General features: G+C 35.3%; 3 protein-coding genes and 1 long non-coding RNA gene across 7 annotated transcripts; 1 reads left to right on the forward strand and 3 right to left on the reverse strand.

The window, feature by feature from the left end:
* LOC142540198 (pentatricopeptide repeat-containing protein At2g37310) lies at positions 1-4,087 on the reverse strand. Of its 2 annotated transcripts, none has more exons than XM_075646172.1 (4): positions 3,930-4,087; positions 1,320-3,370; positions 953-1,205; positions 1-526 (listed from the first exon to the last, which is right to left on the reverse strand). In XM_075646172.1, exon 2 carries the CDS (start codon positions 3,303-3,305, stop codon positions 1,443-1,445), a length of 1,863 nt encoding a protein of 620 aa, XP_075502287.1. In that variant the 5' UTR covers positions 3,306-3,370; positions 3,930-4,087; the 3' UTR covers positions 1-526; positions 953-1,205; positions 1,320-1,442. The 2 variants fall into 2 exon arrangements, with proteins under 2 accessions (XP_075502287.1, XP_075502288.1); XM_075646173.1 differs by lacking the exon at positions 1-526 and adding an exon at positions 543-828.
* Positions 4,088-8,307: 4,220 nt separating this feature from the next.
* Positions 8,308-12,746, reverse strand: LOC142540201 (soluble inorganic pyrophosphatase 4-like). Of its 3 annotated transcripts, none has more exons than XM_075646175.1 (10): positions 12,578-12,740; positions 12,203-12,322; positions 11,632-11,773; positions 11,521-11,549; positions 10,459-10,524; positions 10,274-10,381; positions 9,548-9,613; positions 9,349-9,469; positions 9,118-9,199; positions 8,308-8,603 (listed from the first exon to the last, which is right to left on the reverse strand). In XM_075646175.1, exons 2-10 carry the CDS (start codon positions 12,263-12,265, stop codon positions 8,561-8,563), a joined length of 720 nt encoding a protein of 239 aa, XP_075502290.1. In that variant the 5' UTR covers positions 12,266-12,322; positions 12,578-12,740; the 3' UTR covers positions 8,308-8,560. The 3 variants fall into 3 exon arrangements, with proteins under 3 accessions (XP_075502290.1, XP_075502291.1, XP_075502292.1); XM_075646176.1 differs by having other exon boundaries at positions 12,129-12,322; positions 12,578-12,724; XM_075646177.1 differs by lacking the exon at positions 12,203-12,322 and having other exon boundaries at positions 12,578-12,746.
* A 902-nt stretch (positions 12,747-13,648) lies between these two features.
* Positions 13,649-14,652, forward strand: LOC142540202 (uncharacterized). Its single transcript, XR_012819052.1, has 2 exons — positions 13,649-13,949; positions 14,093-14,652. It is a non-coding gene; the product is annotated as an uncharacterized LOC142540202 (long non-coding RNA).
* On the reverse strand, positions 14,242-23,060 carry LOC142540199 (uncharacterized). The gene is given in 21 exon segments (XM_075646174.1): positions 14,242-14,920; positions 15,410-15,550; positions 16,326-16,419; positions 16,528-16,584; positions 17,138-17,199; positions 17,695-17,931; positions 18,006-18,062; positions 18,190-18,247; positions 18,372-18,540; positions 18,621-18,787; positions 18,869-18,921; positions 19,066-19,125; positions 19,211-19,292; positions 19,526-19,594; positions 19,669-19,782; positions 20,070-20,154; positions 20,772-20,862; positions 20,864-20,971; positions 21,056-21,124; positions 21,224-22,457; positions 22,816-23,060. Coding segments are annotated over 21 exon segments (3,162 nt in total). The 5' UTR covers positions 22,884-23,060; the 3' UTR covers positions 14,242-14,833.
* Positions 23,061-26,020: the final 2,960 nt, after the last annotated feature.

A 26,020-nucleotide genomic window follows, 5' to 3' on the forward strand; every position in this document is an offset into this window, starting at 1 on the left:
GCTGTATGGCGAGTGTGTGGGTCGAGAAGAAGACAGTCTTTGCGGTTTGGACGATAATAGATGTCATATTTAGTTGAAATATCTCTGGCTGATTTCCATGCTTTGACATTTGTCATAGTGTGCATAACCCGACGGCTTCAAAACAGCCACATGACCATGAAAAGAACTGGAATGGTCAACTTGCAGATCATGCAAATTCTTCACAACTAAAGAATCTGGTTTTTCGAGAAATTTCAGTAACATGGTCTTGCTGGAATCTAGCAAACCTAAGGTTCCATCAAATGCTGAAACTTTTCGTCAGCAGAAAGATGTTTTGCATCCACAAACGTCTGCTGGCTGAGTACCTTCTCAGGTTTCACAAGGGTACTCCAACTTGATGAACGACGCTGATTAACGACATGTGATGCTTCCAGACCTCATAAACATCCCTAGATTGTAGCTGCTCGGTTGGACTTTTGTATGTTCAGATACCAATTCCTGATAGAATTATTTTTTTACTTCAATCGATAGATTTAGTACAGTTTCCCTGGAGGAAAGACATAGCACACCAATTATAACTTATTTTTTAGTAAAGAATTCCATGGGGGAACAAAAAATGCTGATAAAACGAGAGTGACGATTCCACTACAAAACTCTCGCAGACCAAATATGTTTTAGACGGACAAAACAAATTTTCAGCCCAATCTCATACACTAAATTCACGCCTGGATATGTTCAACATCTGATTTCATCAGGATACTGAGAGTAAAATTTTCGTTTTTTTTTTTCAAGTTTTTCTTCGGGCGAAACAGAACAAAGAAGGAGAAACCGTTCAACTTCGTCCTCCTCCTAAATCATACACGAAAGCTAAAACTTTAGATAAAGACCCAAAAGCAAAACTTATGAATCGCACAGTGGGTAGCGAATGGATCGGAAAATTCAAACGAATAATAGCAAAGGAATGAAACAATACCATCTATGCCAGAAGTACTTTTGGACTTCCTGTGTCGATCTCTCTCCATTTTCCTTTCAAACTTTCCAGCAAAAACCAGACAGCGAGAGAAACAAAAATCTAAATAATTTTATAATGAAAAAGCCTTTTCCTTTCAAATAACAAAGCCGAAGCTTCCGGGAAGCATGACAGAAAATGCAAAAACCAGATTTCCACAGCACCTCGAAATCCTCCGCCATTGCAACCTGGCTTCTCCTTAGCTCAATTTAAACACCTGCAGCAAAAATAAAAATAAAAAAATTAGTCCCCTCGAGCATATCTTTCAATAGTTAAAAAATACGTAGAAAAAGAAGAAAAACGAAATCCGACGTACAATACAACAACATACCGTTGGAGGAATTGATTATGAGAGAGAGAGTGTGTGAGGATTCTAGTGGACATTAATGGAGGACTGCGATGAGTTGGTTCCAAGTGAGTCATTTTCAAACGAGAGTTTGTAAAGCATCATATATTACACCCGGCTACTACCAGCAACTTTTTTCAACCCCAAGTTCTTCAAAGTCTCTCTGACCTTCTCAGCCTCTTCCCACCTACCAGCTTCTGAATATAAATTTGCCATGATAATGTAATTACTCGGATTATCAGGCTCCAGTTCAATTAAATGATCATACACAAACTTTCCGAGTTCAACATCTCCAAATTCTGAAGCACCACTAAACAGTGCACCATATACCTTGGCACTAGGTTCAATCGGCATCTTCTCGACAAATTCTAATGCTTGACAGAGCCTCCCTGCTCGGCTCATACATACAACCACACAAGCATAATGGTTAACCAAAGGTTGAATCCCATATTTTGGCAGCAATGAATCAAATATTTCCTGAGCTTTATCAAGTAGCCCACCACGAGCACAAGCTGCCAATACAGCAGTAAATGTGACCTCGTCTGGTTTTGTGTTGCCCATCAACATCTTATCAAATAGACTAAGTGACAAGTTAGCATCTCCATGGGTTGCATATGCAGAGATTATCGATGTCCAAACAATAACACTCCTAATTTTACTAAGATCAAATACCCTTTGTGCTCCACAGAGAAAACCCAGTTTGGCATATGTATCGATGAGGGCAGTTACCACATATATGTTATCATCACAACTGATTTTGATAGCGTAAGCATGTATCTCTTTTCCTCCTTTCAGGTGCGAGACACAAGGGATAGCTGGAAGTAAACTCGAAACTGTCACACTGTTAGGCTTACAACCGAGAACTTGCATTTGACGAAATAGGTCCATAACCTCGTCATATTTATTGTTCTGAACTTGACCTGAAATTACAGCATTCCAAGTACTCAGAGCTGGGTTCCTAATTTTCATAAAAATCATCATAGCTTCGTTGACATGACCATGAACCATGTACCCAGATATAATAGTGGAATAACTTATTTCATCCTTTTCACTCATCTCCCCAAAAAGTTCCTTGGCGTAGTCCAAGCTACCACATTTAGCATACACTGCTATAATTGCATTACAAATTGAGAGATCCATTTCAATCCGATTATCAATCACATATTGATGCACTTCCATCCCAAAAATGAGATCATTAGACTGCGCACAGGCATGCAAAGTGCTAATAACTGTAATAGCATCGGGCTTCAACTCTTCCGAATCCAACATTACTTTATACAAATCCTTGCATTCCTTGTAAAACCCACCTCGAGAATATCCTGCAATCATTGCATTCCAAGACACTAAATCCTTCTCTGGCATTTCATCAAACAATCCCTTTGCTGACAACAGATCATCAGATTTAGAATAATAAGTCATCAACCCATTACCTACAAAAAAATCCGAGCAAAACCCTTTCTTCATGACATAACAGTGAATCATCCTAGCCAAAAGGGGTTCATCCGCTACCACTTCCGACATTGCCTTCAGCACACAACTCATTGTAAAGGCATCAGGTTCGACATGGGCCAGACCTTGACAAACATTTTTCTCTGACAAAAGTGAGAAAAACTGTGTCAATGTTTCAACATGATGATTGTGCGCGCAGTACGCGATGAGGAGGGCGTTAAACGCGAACGTGTTTTTTGAAGGAATAAGGTCGAACACTCGACGGGCACGCGAGAGGTTATTTGTTTTAGAGTAGAATGCGATGAATTTAGAAGCGAGGAAGTTGTCGGCGGTGGCAGACAAGAGAACGAGGCGGGCTTGCAGCTGCTTAGCTTGGCAAAGCAGGAAGCGGTCTGTACAACGTTGGATGAGGTGGCCGTAAAGTGTGAAGTTAATGGGATTGTCATTGTTTTGGAGGAGGGCTTGAATGGCTTGGCGGGTGAAACTGTTTGCGGCAGCAGACAATTTACTTGTCTGATTCATTCAAATGATTGGTGGAGATTCGGTTAAGTGAATATTTTTACATGACCTGCAAAGACAAAGATATCCTGCAGAATAAACGGGAAAAATGTTATATTTCTTGGTATTTATTCTAAAATATCAGTCAAACTCTAGTGTAGATCATTTAGTCCACCGGGACATTAACAAAAGTCTCTTTTTCTCTAGCCCTGTAGATCAAATAAACACTTAATCGGATCTTTTTCTTTTTCATCACATCTTTGACTAAGAGGCTGCCGATTGGAGTATACTTCAATAACAATCAAAACAATAATTTACTGATATTACCATGTTTGCTATATCAACATAATGATGAAAAGAACAATAAGCACGCATCACACATTATTCTCTAATGTAAAATTGTTAAAAAAATATTTACAATAAATAAAGAACAAAATTCAGAGTACTCCTTCAAAGAATCTGATTTTTTACCAGAAACAAAAAACAAAATGATGTGGTCTACTTCACAGTGATTCAAGTCGGACAAGCTTGCTTGCTTCGAAAATTCCAGCTCGCAAACCATGGTTGTACTATTTGTTACATCAAAGATCATAAAAGTAAACTAAAATCATTTCAACGAAAAAGTGAAAATAGGCTGTTGAGATGTACCTTGAAAATTGACCTAATATAGCTGGAATGGACCCTCCGTAAAATCATCAGACTCCAAGTTGAAGAAGCTTTGATAAAACTCAAGGGAAGAAAAGGGTTGAAGCTTGCACCCGAACTCAAACGGGTATCCAGAACGCTGACTGACACCAACCTGAACATGACACGTAAAACCCGAACCCGAGAACCCCGATATGAGACCTACCTCTGAAGTTAGTATCTATATTATCAAAATTTTAGGGAGCGATTAGATTTTATTTACGGTAGTTTGAAAATTATTTCTGAAAACATACTTTTAGACATAGTTTGTTACACATGATAAGAAAAACATGTGATATATAATATAATAATAAGTTAATGATAAATAAGATGTATGATATTATATTTAATGTTTGATATTATTTTAATAAGAGTGATTAAATTTATATATTAGATTGTAATGACAAAATTAATCTTATCAGAATAAATTTTATAATTTCAAAGTTGTTGCTTGAGTTCATATATCTTATCTGTTTATGCGTCGACAGTGCTTGTATGATTTATTTATTTTTACCTAGTTTTATATATCATATAAATATGATAATTGAGCCATTGATTTTGTGAGTCAAGTCAAATATCAATTTTTAAGGTTAATCAAGTGATACTAATAATTTTATTGAGATTATAAAAATCATTTATATAATTATTTCGAGTTCATTTATATAATTATCATATTATATAATATATAAAAATAAATAAAAGTATTTATTTGATTTTAATTTTACATTAAAGTTGAAAGAAAAATATAATTATTTCGAGTTCAAAACACCATTAATTTGATAATATATAAAAATAAATAAAAATATTTGATAGGGTTTAGGATTTTTATATATTGAGAGCAATTAAGTCATTTGTGGTGTTTTTTTATCATTAGATTAAAATTATCACATCTCATAAAAGGGATATTTTATCGTTGTATAAAATTATTTATCACGATCATAGACTTTCTAAAAAGATATCAAACGTGAGATAAAGATGAATATTTATCAATCTCTATCTTATCCAAACTGACAAACACGGTGCATGTTTGTGTTATGACTTGTGCTGGGGGTCGTTTAATTTTTTAGCAAGAATTATCCCATTTGAAGGGGCCAATTGAACCCGACCGTGGTAAAGTTTAAATCGTGAACATAAAACAACTAAAACACACTTTGTAATTAGCAATGTGTTCATGGCTTTTTTTCTTTCCTGAACGGAAATCAGAGTTCATGCCTGACTAATTAGATTTAAATAGTTGGATAGCTTAATGGGATTCTGAATCATACAATTACGTTCTTGTTAAAATTAAAAGAGTATTTTTCAATTAAAACGATGATTTTACCATACATGTTCAAATTCATTTTTTTTATAAAATTATATAATACTGTCTTCCCTGAAAAATATGAGCTCCAGATTCTTATAAATATGAGATAAGAATTTTTTTTTTTGTATTTATGTTAGAAATTATATTTGTGACAGAAACCATTCTATTTTATTTCATGTTCATAGTTGACAAGAAAATCAAGTTAAGTTTTATAACATTTTTTTAAGTTTGAAATTTCAAATTGAGTTCAATTAACTGAGTACCAACTAAATTCTTAACACCACGATCATGAGTAAAATTGGCTCCTGGAGGTGATCGACTTGCGGAGGCATGGTACTGAGAATCAATGAAGCTTTCTTATCCCAAAGGCATAAGATGCTTCAGGCAGTGAAACTTTATTGGAAGAAGACGCATATACTCTTGTTCTTCTCCTTTTTCAGACATCTTTCTACCTTTTCTCTCTTGTAGATATTCAACTCCGGAATAGATAAAAATTAAACTACTCATCTTTTCCCAATGCAGTGCTAAAACGGGAGAGAGAATATTTATCCAAAAACAATTAGAATTCTTACGAAGTTGTATTTCATATACTCTATGCAAATATCATTGTCAAGCTTTTCAGAATAAGAAGCAGTGTCCTCGGAAGTTTGCTGCAGATATAGTTACGATCAGGAAGGTTTAAGGTTTTGTTACTTCAATCTATAATGCAAGAATTAGGCCTTGTACCGAACAGTAAGCTAGATTTCGCTTATTACCTCACTTGGTATGACAGTGAGTATGACTCCATTCGCTATGGAGAGCAACTTTTATCATCTCAAGGAGTATATGATGGTTCCAACTTTGAAGAAACTGAGGATTACTCTTCAAGATCATTGTATGCTGACAGATCGACAGACCAAGATTTTAGAAGTATGGGAAATGCTGAAATTGGCAGTGGGAATTGGTTTGGAGAATATGAATCTTACTTTGGTGTCTGTTGGGGAGGAGGTGAAGCCTATTTGGATGGATGGTATCAAGAAGACAGCTCGTATCAAGAACAGAAGGATGGTATTTCCAGCCGTAACAATGATGATATGGAGCAGGATTACAGTGAAAACCAATGGTTTGGGTATGGTGATTTTGATTTTGAAGATGATGGTGAAGATTTTCACTACCAGGGAAGTCCGGAGTTTCATTACAATAGCAGCTGGGATGAGTGGGAGGAGACGATACTATATGAGCAAATCTTTGGTGATTAGCAGATCCCACAAGACTTGACAATCGAGATGGTAAGATGTTGTGATCTTTTATCTCCACGTTATATGAATAATGTAACATCCTGTAAGATAGAATACTGTTTTGAAGAACAGATTCCATTATGTACAACCAAATTTCTCCATCGATTTCTTCAATTCAATCTCAAATCATGTGTCAAAAATGAACAACAAGTAGGTGGAATTACTCGAATAACGCGCAGGTTTGTGATCATGTCCATTCATCAGAGCCTACATGGTGGTGAAAGTATTGTGAGCATGTCCATTCATCAACCGAGTTATAGAATCTTGAGCCATTTAGACCGTTTGATCGTTCCGTCTCTTGGCCGGACTGCGTTTAGCAGCACAACATTGAGTATTTCTAGATTCTTTGCAGAATTTGGGAACTCAATTCCTGCAAACGGAGACAAACATAATTTTCACTAGATTACTTTCGAGAGCTCGAGGGGACACCCGGAGTAACCAAGAATCTGGTGGATTTCAATAAGTGGTGGCAAAAGAAAAAAGATCCTCGAACGGCCCTAAACTATCCTTCAGAGATACGATAAATGAAAGTATTATTTCAACCGGAAAACTTGTACCGAGAGCCGCAAATATAGACTCCAACCAGTCATCATCAATTCCAATTTTTGGGGGAGTTTTTGCCACAGGAATGATAATCACCACCATTTTCCGGAAGATTCACCTAGAGGCCTGACCCGATGCCCACCTAGGCCTTGGAGGTATTACCTCAACATGACCTACACTGTTTTGGGTCGATCTCGTAATAATATCCTCCTCGTAGGTCGAACTCAACCGGTGTAATACTCTAAAATTAGAGTAGCGTGTTATTAACCGAATGGCAGATGCGAAGTGCTTACCATTAGGTAATGATTGATTGATATTCAACTACAATTAAGGAATTTTCTACTATTAGAAAATGCTTGATTGATACTCTACTACAATTAAGACTAGAATTAAGGTATGTTCATTTATACTAAAGAGTAGTCGATGGGGATGAAAAGTGCCACCACGATATTCATTTTCATCGTGTCGATGATCATAAAACAACGTACCTTAATTATAGTTGAATCAATCAGCCATTACCTAATAGCAATCAACCATGAATTTCCACCGCCACTTCCCGCAAAGTTCTCGGTGGAATTAGGGAGGAAACAGGAAAGTTTAACTAAATCCACAATGGTCTAGCACATTCATATAATATGATCTCACCAAAAGACTAACGGCCATGATACAGTAATAATGATATCTTCTCTTTGGTTTGAGAGACTAAAGATTAAAAAAAAAACCCAAACCAGACCAATTATATGCACATCACTGGAGAGGAGAAGCTTAGAAGGGCTTAATGTGTATTTAAATTACATTAATCACTTTATTATAACCAATTGTTATTATTGTCTACAATTGACGAATATTTAAAAAAATTTATATATATAACTCGTATAAAAAATCACATAAGAATTTTGAAATTAAAGATACTTGATTGTAGGCAATTATGAGATGAATGGCTCTTGAAAATTTCACGAGATGTGTGTGAATGTTTTCTCAAGATGCGTGTAACTGCGGACGAAAACACTACAAAAAGACAATAGTCAAATCTGGGACTCTTAAGTTTGACATACACTGGTTCACTAAATGCGCACACGCCAAAACACATTTATTTTTGGTTGTGCAAATGCCCAAATGACATTCAACTCTGTTATTCAAATGAATTTACGGAATAGTACGTTTTAAGACCAAATAAAGTAAGATATCAGGACTAATTAAAGACAGCGGATTGCATAAATTGAAAGAAAAAAAATGGATTTGTCAATCCAAATCTCGCATAGCAAATAAAAATATTATGTTTATAGGGTTTACAGTGACATCTTCATGGAGAATTTTACTAAAACAATCTGTCAAGTGATGAATTTTCGCCATCATATAATACCTGAAAAACAAATAGCCTTATACAGATTTTTCTTACCAAAGAAAGACGCTGAAATAATCAGTTCTCGATATAACGATCCACAACTCTTCCCTTTGAAGTGGTAAGTAATTTACCGTCGTAGGTTCTCCACGATATACTCTGCGTATAAGTCCCTGGAGGTGAAAAGTTTTTAGGGAGTTGAATGATTTACCAAATACATGACCTTGAAGAAAAATTAAATATTGCACAGAAACTGAGGAAATAATTGGGGTTAGCACATATGTTGCGATGGCGCTCTATAGATACAGGTGGCCAACACACATAGTAATATATATGGTGTTACATATAATATTATAATAGATACAAGCGGCCAACGCATACGATGTACATGTAACACTATATATATATATATATATGTTATAATAGATACAAGCGGCCAACGCATACGATGTACATGTAACACTATATATATATATATATATATATATATATTTAACCAACAAAATTAAAATGTTTTTTTTTAACAATTTTAAAATATTAAAAGTTAAGCATAATATGAAAAAAGTAAATATGTATTAATTAGTTGATGGATTAGTTTAGGAATTAAGAAAAGTGCTTTATCAAAAAATGGATTACTATTCCACCATCTTGCTTTATTATCAGTACAAGACATTCGCGATCACTTACATGGAACCCTGGATAGCTTCGTAAGCATTTGAGGCTGGAAGAAATTCATCGACTGCGACATCCTTGTTCTCGTTCTTCTTGTCTGATTGATAGTTAAGATAACAAGAAAATGCACTAGAGTCCAGTATTCATCAATATACAGAACACATCTTGCAGTCATATAGTGAAAAACCAGAAATCATTCGGTCAATAGAAAAATCTTCAACAGATATCGATTATCATGAAGGATACAATCCTCAAAAAAACGGCGGATCTCAGCTAAGCGATGCGGTGGAAGTTCTTTGATGTCTGTATAATGCCGATATTCAGGATCATCAGCACAGACAGCAATTATCTTATCATCTTTCTCCCCCTGTTTCCAAGAACAAGTTTTAATCCTTTTTGTTTCAAGATAATAGTATGATTATTGTCAAAAGTTTGGTTAGTGTACCTGATCAATCATGGGCATAAGACCTATTGCTTTTGCCCTGAGAAAGCACCCTGGAAGAACTGGTTCCTGTTTTATGTTTGCAGAACAATTAAAAGATAAAATATTAATTCCAACTTCCAAAATGGAAATAGAAATTCTGTCTTCCATCTCTATTATCATGTTGAAGATTCAACGTTATAAAAGCTGATGGCAAAACTCAGAAGATGTACATTATCCAGTGAAACCTGTGCAAGTAAATTAACCAGTGAATTTTTTTAAAAAATACGCCTGTGCAATCCCATTTCACATAACATAGGTCTTAATCTTCATTTCTACCTCGAAATGCTCAAAGGCGCTTGATTTACATTGTTTCGTATGTAATCCTTGAAAGGAAATGAAGGTGCTTGTGCATAATTTTCTTAAAACGTGCCACTGCGTTCTTAGTGTTTAAAGGTCCAAGCTATGGGATTTGAGGAGCTACATGTGCAACCATTGCAAGATAAAATCTACTCATATCGAAAATCATATGATCACTGTGCTTGCCGCTGATATATACAAAAGCACACACTTGAGCGTCCAAGTTGCATGTGATAGCAAGAAGCCAAATCATGGAACTTGTTTTACGAACAACCACTCAACTTTCATGGTAGCGCATTTTTTAAGCCACAAAGTCCCATATTTCCTAGAAAATTACAAACAATCCACACGTTCAAAAAGTATCTGAAGGTTTGGGAGAGAACTGCATACCTGCATTATGACCAAAACATCCATCGGGTCATTATCTTCACAAAGAGTGCGGGGGATAAAGCCATAGTTATGGGGGTACACAACTGATGAGTAAAGAACACGATCAACCTGCAGATGCCAACGAGTCTTAACATATATAACAATAACCCAACATAAATCGAGGTACATGCAGATAGGCCTAGTACCTTGATAAGACCTGTGTTCTTGTCGAGTTCATACTTCACCTTACTACCCTTACTTATCTCAACCACCTACATGGATTAAGCACGGTAGTTTCATGCATATGTGATGCAATGTGAATCAAGATTTTCCAACATAAAGCTGAGCTGATTTTGAGTGCAGATTATTGATACAATATGCAATAAACACATAGAATGACCGATCCACAAGTTAAGAATCAATCTCAATAATATTGCATAGCTACTGAAACTTAAAAACGGTTAAAATAAATTCATATCCAATTTAACCAAGTGAGTGCTGATTCAAATAAAAATGTATGGACTCCACGGCAATTTAACCGGTGGATGTCGATTCCGCGTGATTTCAATCCAGATACATGAACTTTGAAATAACTCTAAAACTTAATGCCTCGATTTATCAAATTCGTCGTGCAGGAGACAAAAGAGTGCATACAAACCTAGTTTGAAAAAATGAAAGTGATATGTTGATCATTGGGCATCTAAAGCAGTATAGTTGTAAAAGATGAACATGAACAGAGCAAGTGTGAGAACATGGGAGAAAAAACTACCCTCTAAATAAGAGATGAGAAAGAGAGTATATGAATAGAAGTCCGGGATCAAAAAATAATAACTTCAAAAATATGAAAAGTCTAGTGAACTAAGACCGACCCATTCTCCATGAAAAGTGGACTACTAAAAGGAAAGTGTTGACAAAGCTAAAGGTAAGAAGTGTTCAAGGTTGGTGCAGTCAGAAAAAGGTAATCCATTTTTCAACCATTGAAAAGTTGAAATTTCCAATTTCCCAAAATCAAAAGTTGAAATACATTGTAAGCTGTGATCTTCAAATCACATCCACAATATGCTAAAATCTTACAACTTTCTTGCACGTACGTGAAGTTCACATATGCTTGAGGCGCAACGTGAAGGACACTTTTTAAACTTGAATACTCAATTTGCATAAAAATTCAAGAAAAAAGGAGCAACCCTATCTGTTTCACATGGTTTCCGCTCTAAATTATCAGGCCAAGTAAGAAAATGCAGGAAAAAATATCAGTTCAATGGCCATACACAATTGAAAACAATTGGTGCTCCAGGTCCTGCATAAGAAAAAAGAAAGAAAAATGTCAAATTTATTTAACTTCATGCTTTTTTATGAGGATAGACATTAAGTTTACATACCTATCTCAAGATCATGCCAAGGATGAGCAGCAACAGCTTTCCTCGATATGGAAGACAGAATTCTTTCATTAAGGGGTGAACGTGATGATTTTTGAGCATCAGATTTGATTGACTTCTCAATAGGTGGAGCCATAGCAGCAGACTGCAAAGAACATTGTTAAAGATAAGCTCCTAACCAAACCATAATGTGGTGAGAACATATATGGGAAAAAGCAGATGTAAATGACGAATTATTAGCAGTTGCAAAATTCATGGAACATTCATAATATTGCTGTTTGAGGAACGAAATAAAAAGGGAACATTAATAATCATGTATCAACCACTAGCCATCGTCTTATTTGACTGGGTGAAACCGTAAATAAGAAATCAAGAGTAAAATTTAAAAACAAAGACGAACTTCAACAGTAAAGAAACTGGACAGACAGGAACCAAAACATTTTGAATGAATACTCGAACATTTCAAAATAGCATTGGTTTCATATGACTTTTATAAATACCTCAATAGCACAGAAGTTACCGCCAACTACAAGGTATTGAGGTAAAAGAGAAAAAACTCAAAACAAGGCCTAACTGTAAACAGAATCAGCCTCAAATCTTCGGATGGATCAGAGAGAGAGTGCTCAACTTCATGCATGTCTAAGAATTCGATGCCGTCAGTACGTTCTCGTTCCAAAGGAGTCCATAAACAATTCTAACAAACCAAAATGAGCATGTAAACAAAAATAGCTCCAAAAAACATTATAAATCAAAGCTTTCATTAGACACTTAAAAAAATGTGCATATTCTGATAGCGCAAAATTAGTAAGAATAAAAACGGTTGAAATGGATTGGAAAAGATATATAAGCGTACGAGGATAGAAATCGAGCACAAATCATCACACGCATGATCCTAAATCCGCCGAAAATACACAACAATGATATGAATAGATCCAAATATAAACCTTACCTAAAACGAGCAGCGGATGCTGAGCAGAACTGAAAGAGAAACTTGAAGAGAGAACAGAATATAAAGCAGGAAGGCGAATACAGATATTTATGGAGGAAAAACAAATGGAAAACACAGAGAGAGAGAGAGCAGTTGAGTAAAGGAGAGTCGCAGATAGCGGTGCATTACGCGTTCCCTCTGTCCCCATCTAAAGAAGGAAAGTGGAATTTGGCCGAGAAAAATCTTGCTTACGAATAAATTTATGGAATATGAGAAGATTCTCTGTTGGAGGTGGGGAATGTGATGTCGTGGGCCCGGGAACGTGGTGGATTCTTATTGGCTGGTTTATGGTCTTTAGGCCACTCGGGATTTGATGGGACTGATAGTGTCAGATTTTATAAGTCGAGTTAAATTTACATTTTTTAGTTAGTGGAAAGGTATTTATAGAACATAAAAAGACGTAAACGAACTAAATCTAACCAAACAATATCTAGTTCAAGCTCAGTCCGTGAATACCTTGAGTTTGGTTTTTCATATGTAGGTTTATAATGTTTTATGAGTCTCACTCGATATCGGTTCGTTAAACAGATACATTTGTGCTTAGACAACGCGGTTTGCACGTTGTAATAGACGGAGTTGACGAGGTATTTGTAAGTCGGAGCAAAAGATATTTGTCCTTCTTTCCGTCCATTGAATATTCGACCAGCCTTTTGTTCTATAAACTGCAATTTATTAAAATAATTAAATGAAATATTCACTTTGAATTGATTTATTTAAAATGATATTTTGTGATATTGACTTTAAAAAACCGGAAGGCAAAAAAAAAAACAATTGAAGTTGATGATAGACAGTTAACACACCTGATCTTTCTCAAGCAGTGCATGCCAATCTTTCCTTAGGAGTAGCTCATATGCATCCTCACTAATTGATGCAAGACGATAGTTCAAGTCCCCTAGCCAAATTATATTGCTACATCACATCAAATAGGCAAATTCAATTGCGTAAAATTGACCAAATTAAGTCTATTTTTGTTTTTGTCACTCGTGACTGGAAAAGCATTTGAGGACTAAAGAGAGAAACACTAATACTCACTCCCGATGCCAAGTGAGCGCACGCGAAGCAAAATGTCGTCCCATGCAAGGTGTCATGCTAATTGAAAGCAACAAATACAAGAAAATGTATATATATCTTGATGTTTATGAAGATTAATTATTTATTTCATTATTATTTTGTTTAGTTTGGTACTCGATATATAGGTGAAAAAGTGACAATCTAATTACCTTATTCCCAAGGCATCCCAAAATGCCTCTTCCAACGCACGAAATCTTTAAGCCGCTGATATACTCGCACAAATCTTCACCAACAAAAACACACAAAAAGATCCCAACCATCTGTTTGCTCGCAGCCAAACAGTACTTACGGTGATAGCGGGTGTTAGAGTAGGTGCCACAATAAGCCAACTAGCTCAAAAATAATTACATTAACAGTATATGCTCCTACGAAAAAAGGAAAAGAAAAGTAAAAAAACACTCTCAGCATTTGAACACATTACATGTCAAGAAACACATTCGATCATCCAATGAGACTGTCCCGATTCGATCATCCAATGAGACTCTCCCGATCATAGTCACCAAACTTAATTTCTTATATGAAACCCATAAGCATAACAAAAATTACCACGAGCGTAACAAACTCAAGCCAGCAGATATGCTTTATTCATATGTTTCATGAAAATGACGTCCCATTAAAAATAACTGAAAACACAGCTGATAAAGCGACACAGGGGAAGAAAGAAAATCTTAACGTGCAAGCTAAAAAATAGGATAATAGCATGCCTATAGGATTACTCTAGACCATATTCACATCCACATTTCGTCTATACATCAAACTCAGTGTAAGCCCAAAAGCCGACACCATTGAAGGCGTCCGTATCTAGCAAACCCCTCGAAATAAACGCAAGAAACTAAGCTCTGTGCTTCAGCAACTGAGAAAATGGAATGTTTTGCTTCCGTTTCAGAGTCTGGAAATCCGATCTGCTCGGATTTGATTCTCCAAAAATTATTGGCAGATGATTGATTTTGAAATTCTATAAAGAACAGCAACTGCAGCCGGTATGTATTTTTGAGAGACAAGACTGATGCTCTGTAATCTGCTCTGTTCAAGTCTCCAGTATGAAGGTCCTTCATGATAAAACAGACATCAAGGGGCGGGCGCCTTTCTTAGTATCAAATGTTATTTTCAGAAAGAGAAGGTCCTTCATAATCCAACGGACATCAATTAGCCCCTTTGCACTTTCACCTCCTTCTCTAGGAGCGATGTCCCCTTGAAGATTGTCAGCTGAAGGTCCCTCGTGTACCTGAGCATCTGCTCAACAGAACAATGTAAAAAAAAGTTGAGATCAGTCAATCAAACCAAACAAGCTGACACAGGCTGGCTCATAGCTTAAAAGCAAACCAGGGGGAATAACATATACCAAAAAAAGCAGGGAACTACACATAAACAAAGATCATTCTAAGAACAACCAACAGCGCATGTTTAAATGACACAGGTAAATTAACGAGTAAAACTTTGAAATATTGTAGAAACGTGATTTCTTTAAATATAATTCCAGTTAACATGTCCCTCAGGAAAAAAGTTCCACACAGTTAGATAGGCAAAAGCACAAGGAAATGCATATAAAAAAACAATCACTAAATAACCATTTTCATTTCAAAATTCAAATTGATAAAAGGCCAGCGAACAATTTCTAGTACTACCACTTGACTTCTATTTCTACAAAGCTTCAATGTCAAATGAGCAAACAGAAAAAGTGAGGCCCACGAAAAAGTAAAGAAAAATACAAAATGTGCATACTTGCTCTTGGCTCGTCCTTGTGAAGCCGAGCTTCTTCATCCACATGGGTTCAGCCTCCTCAGCAGCAGGGAGTACAATGTGTTTCACATTCATTGAATACAAAAACCCTTCAATGCACGAAAATAATGCCAGAAAAAAACCCTACACATATAAGTTGTCAGTGCAGGTCAACGGAAATCACCTCCTTAGATAACCAAGAAACCCAACAACGATTTAGAGATAAAGACATTTTGATAATAAGGAATATTTCCAGCAATTGCACTCAGTAAACAAAACAAAGGAAAATAAGATACAGAACAAGGATCTCAACTCAAGTTTTATGGTTCAACAAAAAACATTCATCATTGTAAAATTCCGGCAAGGTGCAAGCCATAACAGCAGCCTTTCAATAATGGTCATTCTTCACATCAAACATGGCCTAAAATCTCACCAAGGGTTGAGGGAAATAATTAACTTTCAATAGATAAGAGACTTGGGTAAAGGAGAGTTTTTATGAAACATTTTCAGAAAATGAAATGTAGAATGTAGTAAGTGCTCGATTATATTTTATGAAAGCTATATTTCTGCCTTAGATATGTCACCGGACATCATGTAAGAATGTGTTGCATAATTTAAATTTAATTGTTTCAGTTACCTATAAAAAAATATGAAAATATACTTGATTGAGTTTGAATAAAATATAATAATCAGTAAATTGATTCTACGTAGATGAAAAGTCGAATTCTAATCGAGCTTGAATAAAATATAATAATCAGTAAATTGATTCTAGGTAGACCCAAAGTCTAATTCAAAAAACAATTGCACCGCCAACAGAATGTAATAGCATTTTGCGAAAGTAAATGGAGATGAAAATAAAATGGTTTGTTTTTGCATCTGGGAAATATATTCATTTTTCCAAAACCAAACATGGCCTTACCTTTCCTTGATTGTTTTTACTGGTAGCCACTAAAGGCAGTTCCGCAGCTTCTCGTCCAAATATTCTGAGAAGAGCAGCAGATATGACAACAGAACTGCACACAAATGGAAGCTCAAATATTCATTTGTAACATATAATAAGTAGCCTCCTATTCACAAAGCAAAAAGCAATCAACCATGATGATTAAAAAAGTGTGACTTACTTCACAATTAAAACCACACAATACATTCCACTAAATTCTTGGCCAGCTATATTCCTCCTGCATCACAAATAATTTTTTTTCATTGAGTGAGAAAAACAGTAAAGATGATTCATCTGTTATAATCCCAAGAAGCACAAAATGAACAAATTGACATCTCATTTTATGCAATTATTCTCTTATAAGTATTCTCCACTCATGGATTAGAACAATCAAGTACATATGGTCGCGCAAGTGTTCAATAACAAAACTAGTAAGCAGAACTACCAGCTGATGGATCAAAAGTCATTTAGGACTATCTACACAAGAAAGATACTGATGTCAGTCATAATCATAAAAATTCAAAAGATGGTTACTTCTAAGGATTTTACGTAAAATTCAATAATTAGCTATTTGACATGCAACACTCTTAAATCTTCACTAATGCGATCCAATTATTCTGTGTTCAATGGCATCAGAAAGTAAACTACAAGATCAATATCCAAGTGCACCAAATCAATTCATCGAAAAAATAATAAAGCATACTTTACAAAGTTTTAAGAAACCCCCAACTTTTTAACATGCAGAGTTAATCGGCTGTTGGCAACAAAATAATGGAGAAGAGACAACTCACCCGTAGACCATGACAGGGATGAGATCACGACCAGATTTGGCAACAATGGGATCAAAGCATTCCTGAATAAATAATTCATAGAAAATTAAAAAATGCCCAGCAACAAAGTGCACAAAGAATACCTTCTTAAATAAACAAAGTGCACAAAGATATCTTCCTAAAGAACTTGGTACAAGTGCTAACAACAGAATACTATTCACAACTAAATAGTAGCACACAAGTGATTCAACAGCTTGGCTTCACGTGTGATGATTCTTGCAGACACAATTGAAGAGCTCTTCGATTAAGTAAACGTATAAGTATAAAAAATTATGATCAACAGCGGATCATTAACATATTTCATATCTAATAATTAATATTCCTAAGTTGAAACTGCAATTATTGTAAGACTAAATACGATCTATGTCTAACACTTTAACCCAACAAAAGCACTTAAATTATGATTAACAGTACATCATTCACGTATTTTTTATATAATATCCTTTAGTTTGAAATTACACCTGTCGCAGGACTATGTACAATCCACGTCCAACACCTTATCCAAAGAACACACTTACACGAAAGATAGCTGCAGCTTGGGAAAGCAGCAACAAATGCTCAGGTTGGCGACTTTTTCCGCTCAAAATGTGCCATTGCAATGCAATGTTGTTTAGGCCTACAGCCGCATGCTTTCTAAATATTGCAGCAGAGACTGATGTTGGTATTACTTCAGCTCTGCTGGAAGTCAGCAACTGAAGTGTGCTAAAGATCTTGTCACAGTCATCACAACAAAACCATTTACCCTTTGGTAGTTCCTGCAACAAGTAACACCAGTGAATAGCAGAGCAGCTAAAAAAATCAATTTTTTTAAATATAAAGAATAACTTACTTTCAGATCACACATTCCACGCTCACGGAGACAACCAACATGGTATTCCTTCTCGCACTAGATAATGGAACCAAAAAGAATGTCAACTGACAAAAATAACAGACTCAAAACATCACAAAACCTAAATTAAATTCAACATGATAAGGGTGAATGACATAGATACAAAAATATAGGCAAGTAATACTTGATCACAAAGGATGACTGTCAGATCATCAAACTCAACAGCACTCAAGTCCTGGGACCTGGAGAATAAAGAAAAATAAACCAATAAATAGAAACAGAAATAAGTCAACAGGGAATTCACAAACAAAATTTACACATAAGAACAGGAATCAGTATAAATCATATGCAACTACTGCAACAGACCTGCAGACAACACAACCACCAGTCTCGAATTCCGGTGCTTTGACGACTCTTGTTAGCCGGAGGATAATAGGTTTTGACTCCCTAGAAGTTTTGCTACCAGGGCCAACTTTGTGGATACAGTAATTACAGTGCCAGTCATCGCCAGGAAGGGACTGCAAACCCAAACAAGCTGCAAGTGTATGAGAAACAAAATTCAGATTGTAATGACCAGCATAGAATTTAACAGATGTAGGAGGGGCAAAAAATCACCTGCGTGAAAGGCTCGAGGACATCCATTGCATATAATAAGTTTGCCACCATCTCCGCATACAGCACACATATCATCACTGCCACCGGTGACAAGGCTTTGGCCATTTGCCAACATTAAGGCAATATCATGAAGTGTCAAGCCACTGGATGTGTAAATATGACGATAGCTGCAATGTACAAAAAACAATGTCAGCAACAGTTAAACGTAAAACAGAAAAATTGCTAACTTGCTTTCTGTAGTTACTTACGGTTGACGTTTTGCAGACCATCCAGCATGAGCCTCAAACTGGGAAGGACTGAGCTGAGCAAAAAAATGGAAATTTGTCAATAATGGGAACTTAACAAATATAGAAGATGCATTCAGGTGGCAGAAAAATGAGTATTTTCACTAGATGCAAAGCATCAACAATAAAGTAAAAACAGATTTGTACGTGGAAATTATTACCTCTGTGTTGCAACAACTACAGATGATACCATTCCCCTGTTTGTAGCCCCCGAGAATGCGCTATAAAGTAAAAGGCTTTAAATAGTTATCAACAGAGGCAGATAATAAACAACTGGGAAAATCGGACATCACCAGTAAAACCAACCTTTCCTTTAGCATAATAAGCCAAATCAGTCCCATCAGGCAGTCCATTAGGCATGAAAAGTAATTTATGTAAATCATTGTCCCTATCATACATTAGACACACAACATCAAAGGTACTCCAATAAGGGGTTCATTAGGTATAAAAAGTAAATGATGCACCAATTATTCACATTACATATATATGTCTCTCTCTCTGTGTGTGTGTGTGTACACACAGATACATAAAGGTAGATTACCATAAAAACACCAAAAATTTAAAAAAAGAATACTTGCTAAAAGACTGAGAAGAAAGTTTAATAATGAAAAAGAAGAAAACCTTTTTTTAGAGCCACCTTTGGTGGCTTTCTTCTTTTCCCAAACTGAGAAATATTGATTGTTTCTTGGTCTGCACAAGAAACAAATGAGCATAAGTAAAAATGATTAACTAGAGAATAAGATAGAGCAACAGAGAGAGCAAACTTTTTAATCAGGCGTTTCTGCTCCACTGGTGCCTCTGTGTAGCTTTGCTGATTTACGGGAACTTCATGATGGAAATTGCCTGAATCAGAACAGGGCCCATCTTCAATTGACCGACTGTTACAGTAAAAAAATTTAGAAAATGAGTAGAAAGTTCAATTCCACCTTAATTTAATAGTTGACACAGGACAATCAAAAGTCACCAGCTTCAATTCACAAAGAATTAGTCAACAGAAACATGTTCTTTCCGCTTGCGCAAGCAGAACATATTGAAGTGTATGCACCATCTTCTATTACTTCCAGTTTTATGATTTTTCTACAAAACTCTATCATGTAAAGGAGCACTCTTAATGGGTGGTGGGAAGGAGATTGCGGGAAAAGATTAATCTCTAAAAATACTGTACCTATTGATGAAGCCATTCTGGTAAAAAGGCTTGCTCAGATAAGGACCATCTCCACAAGATACTGTATTTTCATATTGGAGATTTGCTGTCATGATTCAAGAAAAATGTCAGAGCTATAACGTTTGTGTGCTCCATACAAACATAGATCACGCCCAAAAAACTCAAACTTACACTACAGGTACTTTGGCAGCAGCACAAATAGAGGTAGCAGGCTACAATCCTTAAGTTTCCAAATGACCTTCCTCTCCAAGAAAATTATTTTAAAAACATGAAAATGAAGTCCACCTAAATGTATGTAAATTTCAATGAAAAGTAAAACTCTACTGGGTTTAGGCATTTACCAAAGAAATAGTTCACTGTTAAAATATCATTTAAAACTCAGAATCTCTAAAGAATAAATGATTATTAAATCTGAGATCAATCACTATCCAAATCAAGAGAGTGGTACAATCAAAGTCCAGACAAGTAACTAGGGTGCCCTAAGCTCCTCAAGAAAAAGCAGAGGACAATTCTTGGCCTCAATCCAGGGAACCCAAACATTTGCTAAATCAAATGGTAGAGTAACTGCCTTGGTACCACTGAAGTAACAAATAAATCATAATTCCAGTTGTATGTAACAGATCCTGATGCTCATTACAATCATTCTCAGAGTAACTCGAACAGAAAAATGACTGAATGGATAAACATAGGCATCCGATTTACCTTTCCAGACCTGGAAGTACTCCACATTGACAGAAGAACCAGCCACAGCCTTTAGCACATCATCTAGTGAAGTAAGAGAGGCGGTTCTCAGCTTCCTCAATTATGCTATAAATGGGCTTCCCATTCTCCAAATAAATCTGATTATTGGGGTGTCGAGTCTTGGTGCCAGCATGAAGTTCAAACTCATAGGCACTAACCACCTGTCAGTATGATTCATGTATTCATCATAATGAATTACAATACAGTGGCCGACACAAATAATTTACCTTTTAGGTTGAACTTACTTTGGAAAAATTGCAAAGACAACAACCACATAAGTACCCACAGTCTTTAATTATACCAGGAATCTCTTTCTGATCACCATAAAAAAACCAAAGTTCAGAGCCATAGTCTTAAGCCTCCAATAATCAAATTTGATTTGTAACTAAGTAAAATAATGAGATGTGACACACCTTCCCGGATATGGACAAATACTTCACCCTGGCTCCTTCCAGAATTTTAGTAGACAAAAGCTTTTTAACATTTGTTGGGTAATTTTCTGGGATTATTTTTTTAGACATCTTCATTTCCCTGTTTGGGACACATGACAATGGACCGGGAGTGTCTGCATATTCATTCCCGTTTATGGTTTCATGAGTATTCCATGACCACTTGTGAGGGTCGGCAGGAAAAGATATTTTACTATCATAATCTTCCTTGTGTTTGCTAAACTTGAATGTGAGCTTTCTAATAACAGTTGTGTCAATATTTTTGGGAATCTCAATCGCAACACAAGATGTGGAAACTGATTCCGATGTGTAATTCTGAGCATGCTTTTCCTTGCAAGAGTTTCCATCATCACTTGAAGTTTGGGAACAAGCAGATGTAATCTCTCCACAACCACCAGGATCAATAGCAAGTACATCAAGTGGTTGGCTGCTTGAGGTTAAACTCGAAGTCAAGTGCTTCAGGGAGGGATTTGGATTCAAAACCTCAGAATATACATCATCATTGGAGGTTTCTTCCGCTTTATCACTGGGGCGATGATTTGACATGGAGTCATTAGCTGCTTCTTTCACCTCAACGGTAACACGACAGTGCTCCAAGTCGCCACTGTCCAGTACTCCAATCGCATGATTCTCACCACCGGGCTCCATTGCACTGTCATTCAATACTTCATCAGGGACCGATATTTCACCATTCAAAGCTTCTTCAATTGGACTTTTCACGCAATCAGACCCTTCAATACTTTGATTTTCATAACATGGCTCCGGAAGACTACTAATCGGAACACCAGTGCAGCCTATAGCTCCCTGCACTTGTGTTTCAGAACAAGGTTTAGATTTGGCCAAAACTGCAACATCCCTATCATTAATCATTACTGAAGACTGCAACAATTCAGTGTTATTTGATATTTGTTTTGTCTCACCAGCAACAGAACAGTCTGTTTTAGTTATATTCACAACCACGTTCCTTTCATCCCTCCCAGTAGATGTTCCTAGCTCAAAATCATTGCAAACGTCCATCTCTTGGCATGCAACATGTTCCATTTTAGAATCAACGAGAACTTCAGCCATATTCTTTCTACATGACTCTATTTCAAAAGCATCCACAGGCACAAGCCTCAATTGATCGTTCATTTCCATTGCGTTGCCAGTCACGCAGTCCAGGCCTCCCACTCCGTCCATTAACAAGTACCCGCGACAACTATCAAAAAATCAATAATCAGACACATGGCATATTTCACCCAAGGAAATCAAATCTAAACAATACCACATTGGGAAAAACATGCTCGTGAGTGTTCAAATAAATGTCATGCAGCTCCACTCCGATCTTATGAATTAAAAATACATGGCAAGGAAAAACATAAGAATCTCAGTTTTACCGTGTCAAACCGATGGAAAGCGGTTGTGCTAATCGAAACAAGACCCGGTAGAAAAACGAAAGGTCCACACACTTGATAATCTATAAATCCCCGGAGCATTTCCAAAACTCCAAATTCCAAACCCAAACCAAAAATAAAACCAAAAACACAACAAAATCTAATAAAGTCAATCAAATATACCTCGAATCCAAATTAAAACCATCACATGCTTCCAAAAATACGCCATCAGATCTAATCACGAGAATCATTCGGTGTACAGACCTTCCATTTTCAAACGTACTTACCGACTCAAAAGCACACAAACAGATCTAGAGTCGATTCAGGGTAAGGAGGGACAAAGTTGAAAGGGATAAAGAAGTAATTAGGGTTTTTGGCGTTTGGTTGGTTACATAAAGAGAGCGGCAACGTTAGAAAAATGGAGCGAAATGGATATTTTTGGAGTGGGCCCGTTCCAAATACCTTCGATTCTAGCGCCACGTTGCGTCATCTGTTTCCCGTACACACGTAGCTGACTATGTAACGAAATTTATCTGGTTGGCATGTATATCTTAGTATTTTTTATTATTATTATTATTGTATTTATATGTACGTAAAACTACGATAAATTGAGAAAAATTCCAAAAGTTAAATTTTTTTTTAAAATTTAATCCCTGATAATTATATTTTAATTTTGCATTATCTAATGATATAATATCTTATTTTCACCTCCCTAAATTAATACTATTTTTTATTTTAAAAATAAAAATTTTAAACCAAAAATCAAATTTCGTACCACTATTTATATAAAGTATATGTTTTGTGTCAAAGTGTACCACATTATCGAAGCTCTAGTACTACAAATTCATGCAAACTATATACCAACTTAGATTTAACTAATACAATTATTCTATCAAATAACATTAACTATATCTCTTAAAAAAAACATTAACTATATCATGTATTATATACAAACTTAATGTAATGATATGAAATAAGATATAAAAATAAGTTTTAGTTTCATCACTTATCTTAAATTATCGAACATTCTGTAACTATTTTATCATTTTTGATATCTTTTTGTCACGATTCAAATATTTTTATCATCAATTTTTTTCCCCAATGAAAACAATAGAAGTTGTGTACAAATTAGTTTGAACTTTTTTTAATATAAGTGTACAATATTTTTATCATCAATTTTTTTCCCCAATGAATACAATAGAAGTTGTGTACAAATTAGTTTGAACTTTTTTTAATATAAGTGTTATTGTATCGTACGTTTGCGACAAATGATATACATGAGATGATATTGTCGTTGTATATGTTAAGGTGTATCATATGTTCGTGTTCATTGTACTACAATCTAGCTTATAATGTATCATGTTTTGTGTTAAAGTGTATCACAAATTCATGTAGACTATATATCAACTCAGATTAATTAATAGAAAAGTGATGTAATAGGAGGAAATAAAATTAAAAACGAAAATAAAATTGAATTAAAGGGAAAAATGAGATGAAATATGAAATAGGGAGTAAATTCGAAAAAAACTTTGTGCATCATGAAGTGAAAAATATAATTTTATGACATAAAAACTGATTGTGAAGTTGAGTTTATGATTAGAAATTTATCTCTGCTTCCCCTGAAAACAAACTAAATATATATATATATATATATATATATATATATATATATTATAAATAAATTGTTAAAAATTGATTAATTTTAAAAGACGTCTCTAGCTCTCTCTCCCTTCTATTTGATAATTTAACAGAGCAATACCTCTTTCTTCACGCATATAATACTGCTACTTTGAATGCCATACGCGTGCTTTATTAATTTATAATCAATATACATATAAATTATGTGTGATATTTAAAAAAAAAACACATTAAACATGATCTCAAAAAATGAAAACAATATATAATGATTAGATTGAAAATAGCTGGTCTTTATGGGAGAAAAATATTAAAACTCTTGTTTTTATCACGCACAATCACAATACAAATAGAATATATGGCATTTTTTATTGATTATACTAATTAGATGCTCTTGAATATGAGTAAATCTCGTTTAGATGGTCTTTCATATCTATATATATGAAAGAGACTGAATGGGTCGTGTTAGGTTAGAGATTTGTTTCACAAAATTTACCATTTACATGATATTGTAAAAAAATTATGTTCGAATGTATATCCTATTTTTAAAATAATTCAGCAGTCAAAATGTTATATATATTGAGTGACACATTGAAATACAATCATTAATCAAAATAATAATAATGTATCAAATAAAGTTTTTTAAATCATTTTGCATGGCGTCTTCGAATGTATATCTTCATCGTATCAAATAAATTTGTTAAGATCAGTTCGCATGCATCTTTATGTTGTCGGATAACTTCTCCGCCACTCTGCCCGAGGGCATTGGTGCCAACGACGTCAACAAGGTGATGCCACCGCTTTCCGAGGCCCATGGCCCACCAAACAAGAGAAGCGGGGGAATTTGTCGGCCGCCTCAACCTCCTGTCTCGATGAAAGAACCGCCGATGACTTCTGATGGTCCTTCTGTTAAAGGATAAAACAAAGGTTTCGGCTGATTCAAGTACCTCTGATACGTAATCGAAATTAGAAGTCTATATTCAGTTCCGTGCTTTAAAATTATATAATTTCAGATATCGAATTTTGTTTAATTTTCAAGAACCGATGGAATTCAGTGTTTGGTGTCAGTAATTTGATCCTCTGCTCTTGTTCTCGCTGTCCAACATTATTATGGATTTGGACATTCTTCCTATAAATTGATAACAGATCACTTCCGTCAAATTATACTATCTTTTTTTCCGTTGAAGAGGAAAAACATAAATCGGAACAAATTAACGAAATTTTATTATAATAAAACGAACTGATTTGATTTACCAAACAAAAAAATCTGAAAGTCAGAACTGTTTTGTTTTGATATGGAATTTTGATCAAAACCTCCAAATTACAATGCAAACTCAACATCAATTCATAGTGAAAAAAGAACCAAAGTGTTGTTTAATTTAACAATCCAAGCTATCGCTTTCGGACTTAATAAAAAGCTAGCCAAATAAATCAAATCATCGACTTGATACATATTTAGATGCTAATTAGACCGATTCAACAGACATTGCCTTTGTCATGTATCAAACATGATATTTCACATACGATGAGTTGCAAAATTGTAGGGGACTCCAAGCGAAAGCCACAAAACCATTTTGCTGCTGAGAAAACCAACATCACGTTTTGCGTTCAAGCAGTATATGAAGGATATTTCAGAAAATAAAAATTAATGTATCAAAAAGGTCAAGAACATGTAGACTCCTTACTAATTAGTAGATACTGGCTAAGTAATATTAGAATAAATAAAGATAAGTGGGTTTCAATATCTCAACCA

This window comes from Primulina tabacum, chromosome 3 (genome assembly GCF_025594145.1).
Source record: "Primulina tabacum isolate GXHZ01 chromosome 3, ASM2559414v2, whole genome shotgun sequence".
NCBI classification, from domain to species: Eukaryota; Viridiplantae; Streptophyta; class Magnoliopsida; order Lamiales; family Gesneriaceae; genus Primulina; species Primulina tabacum.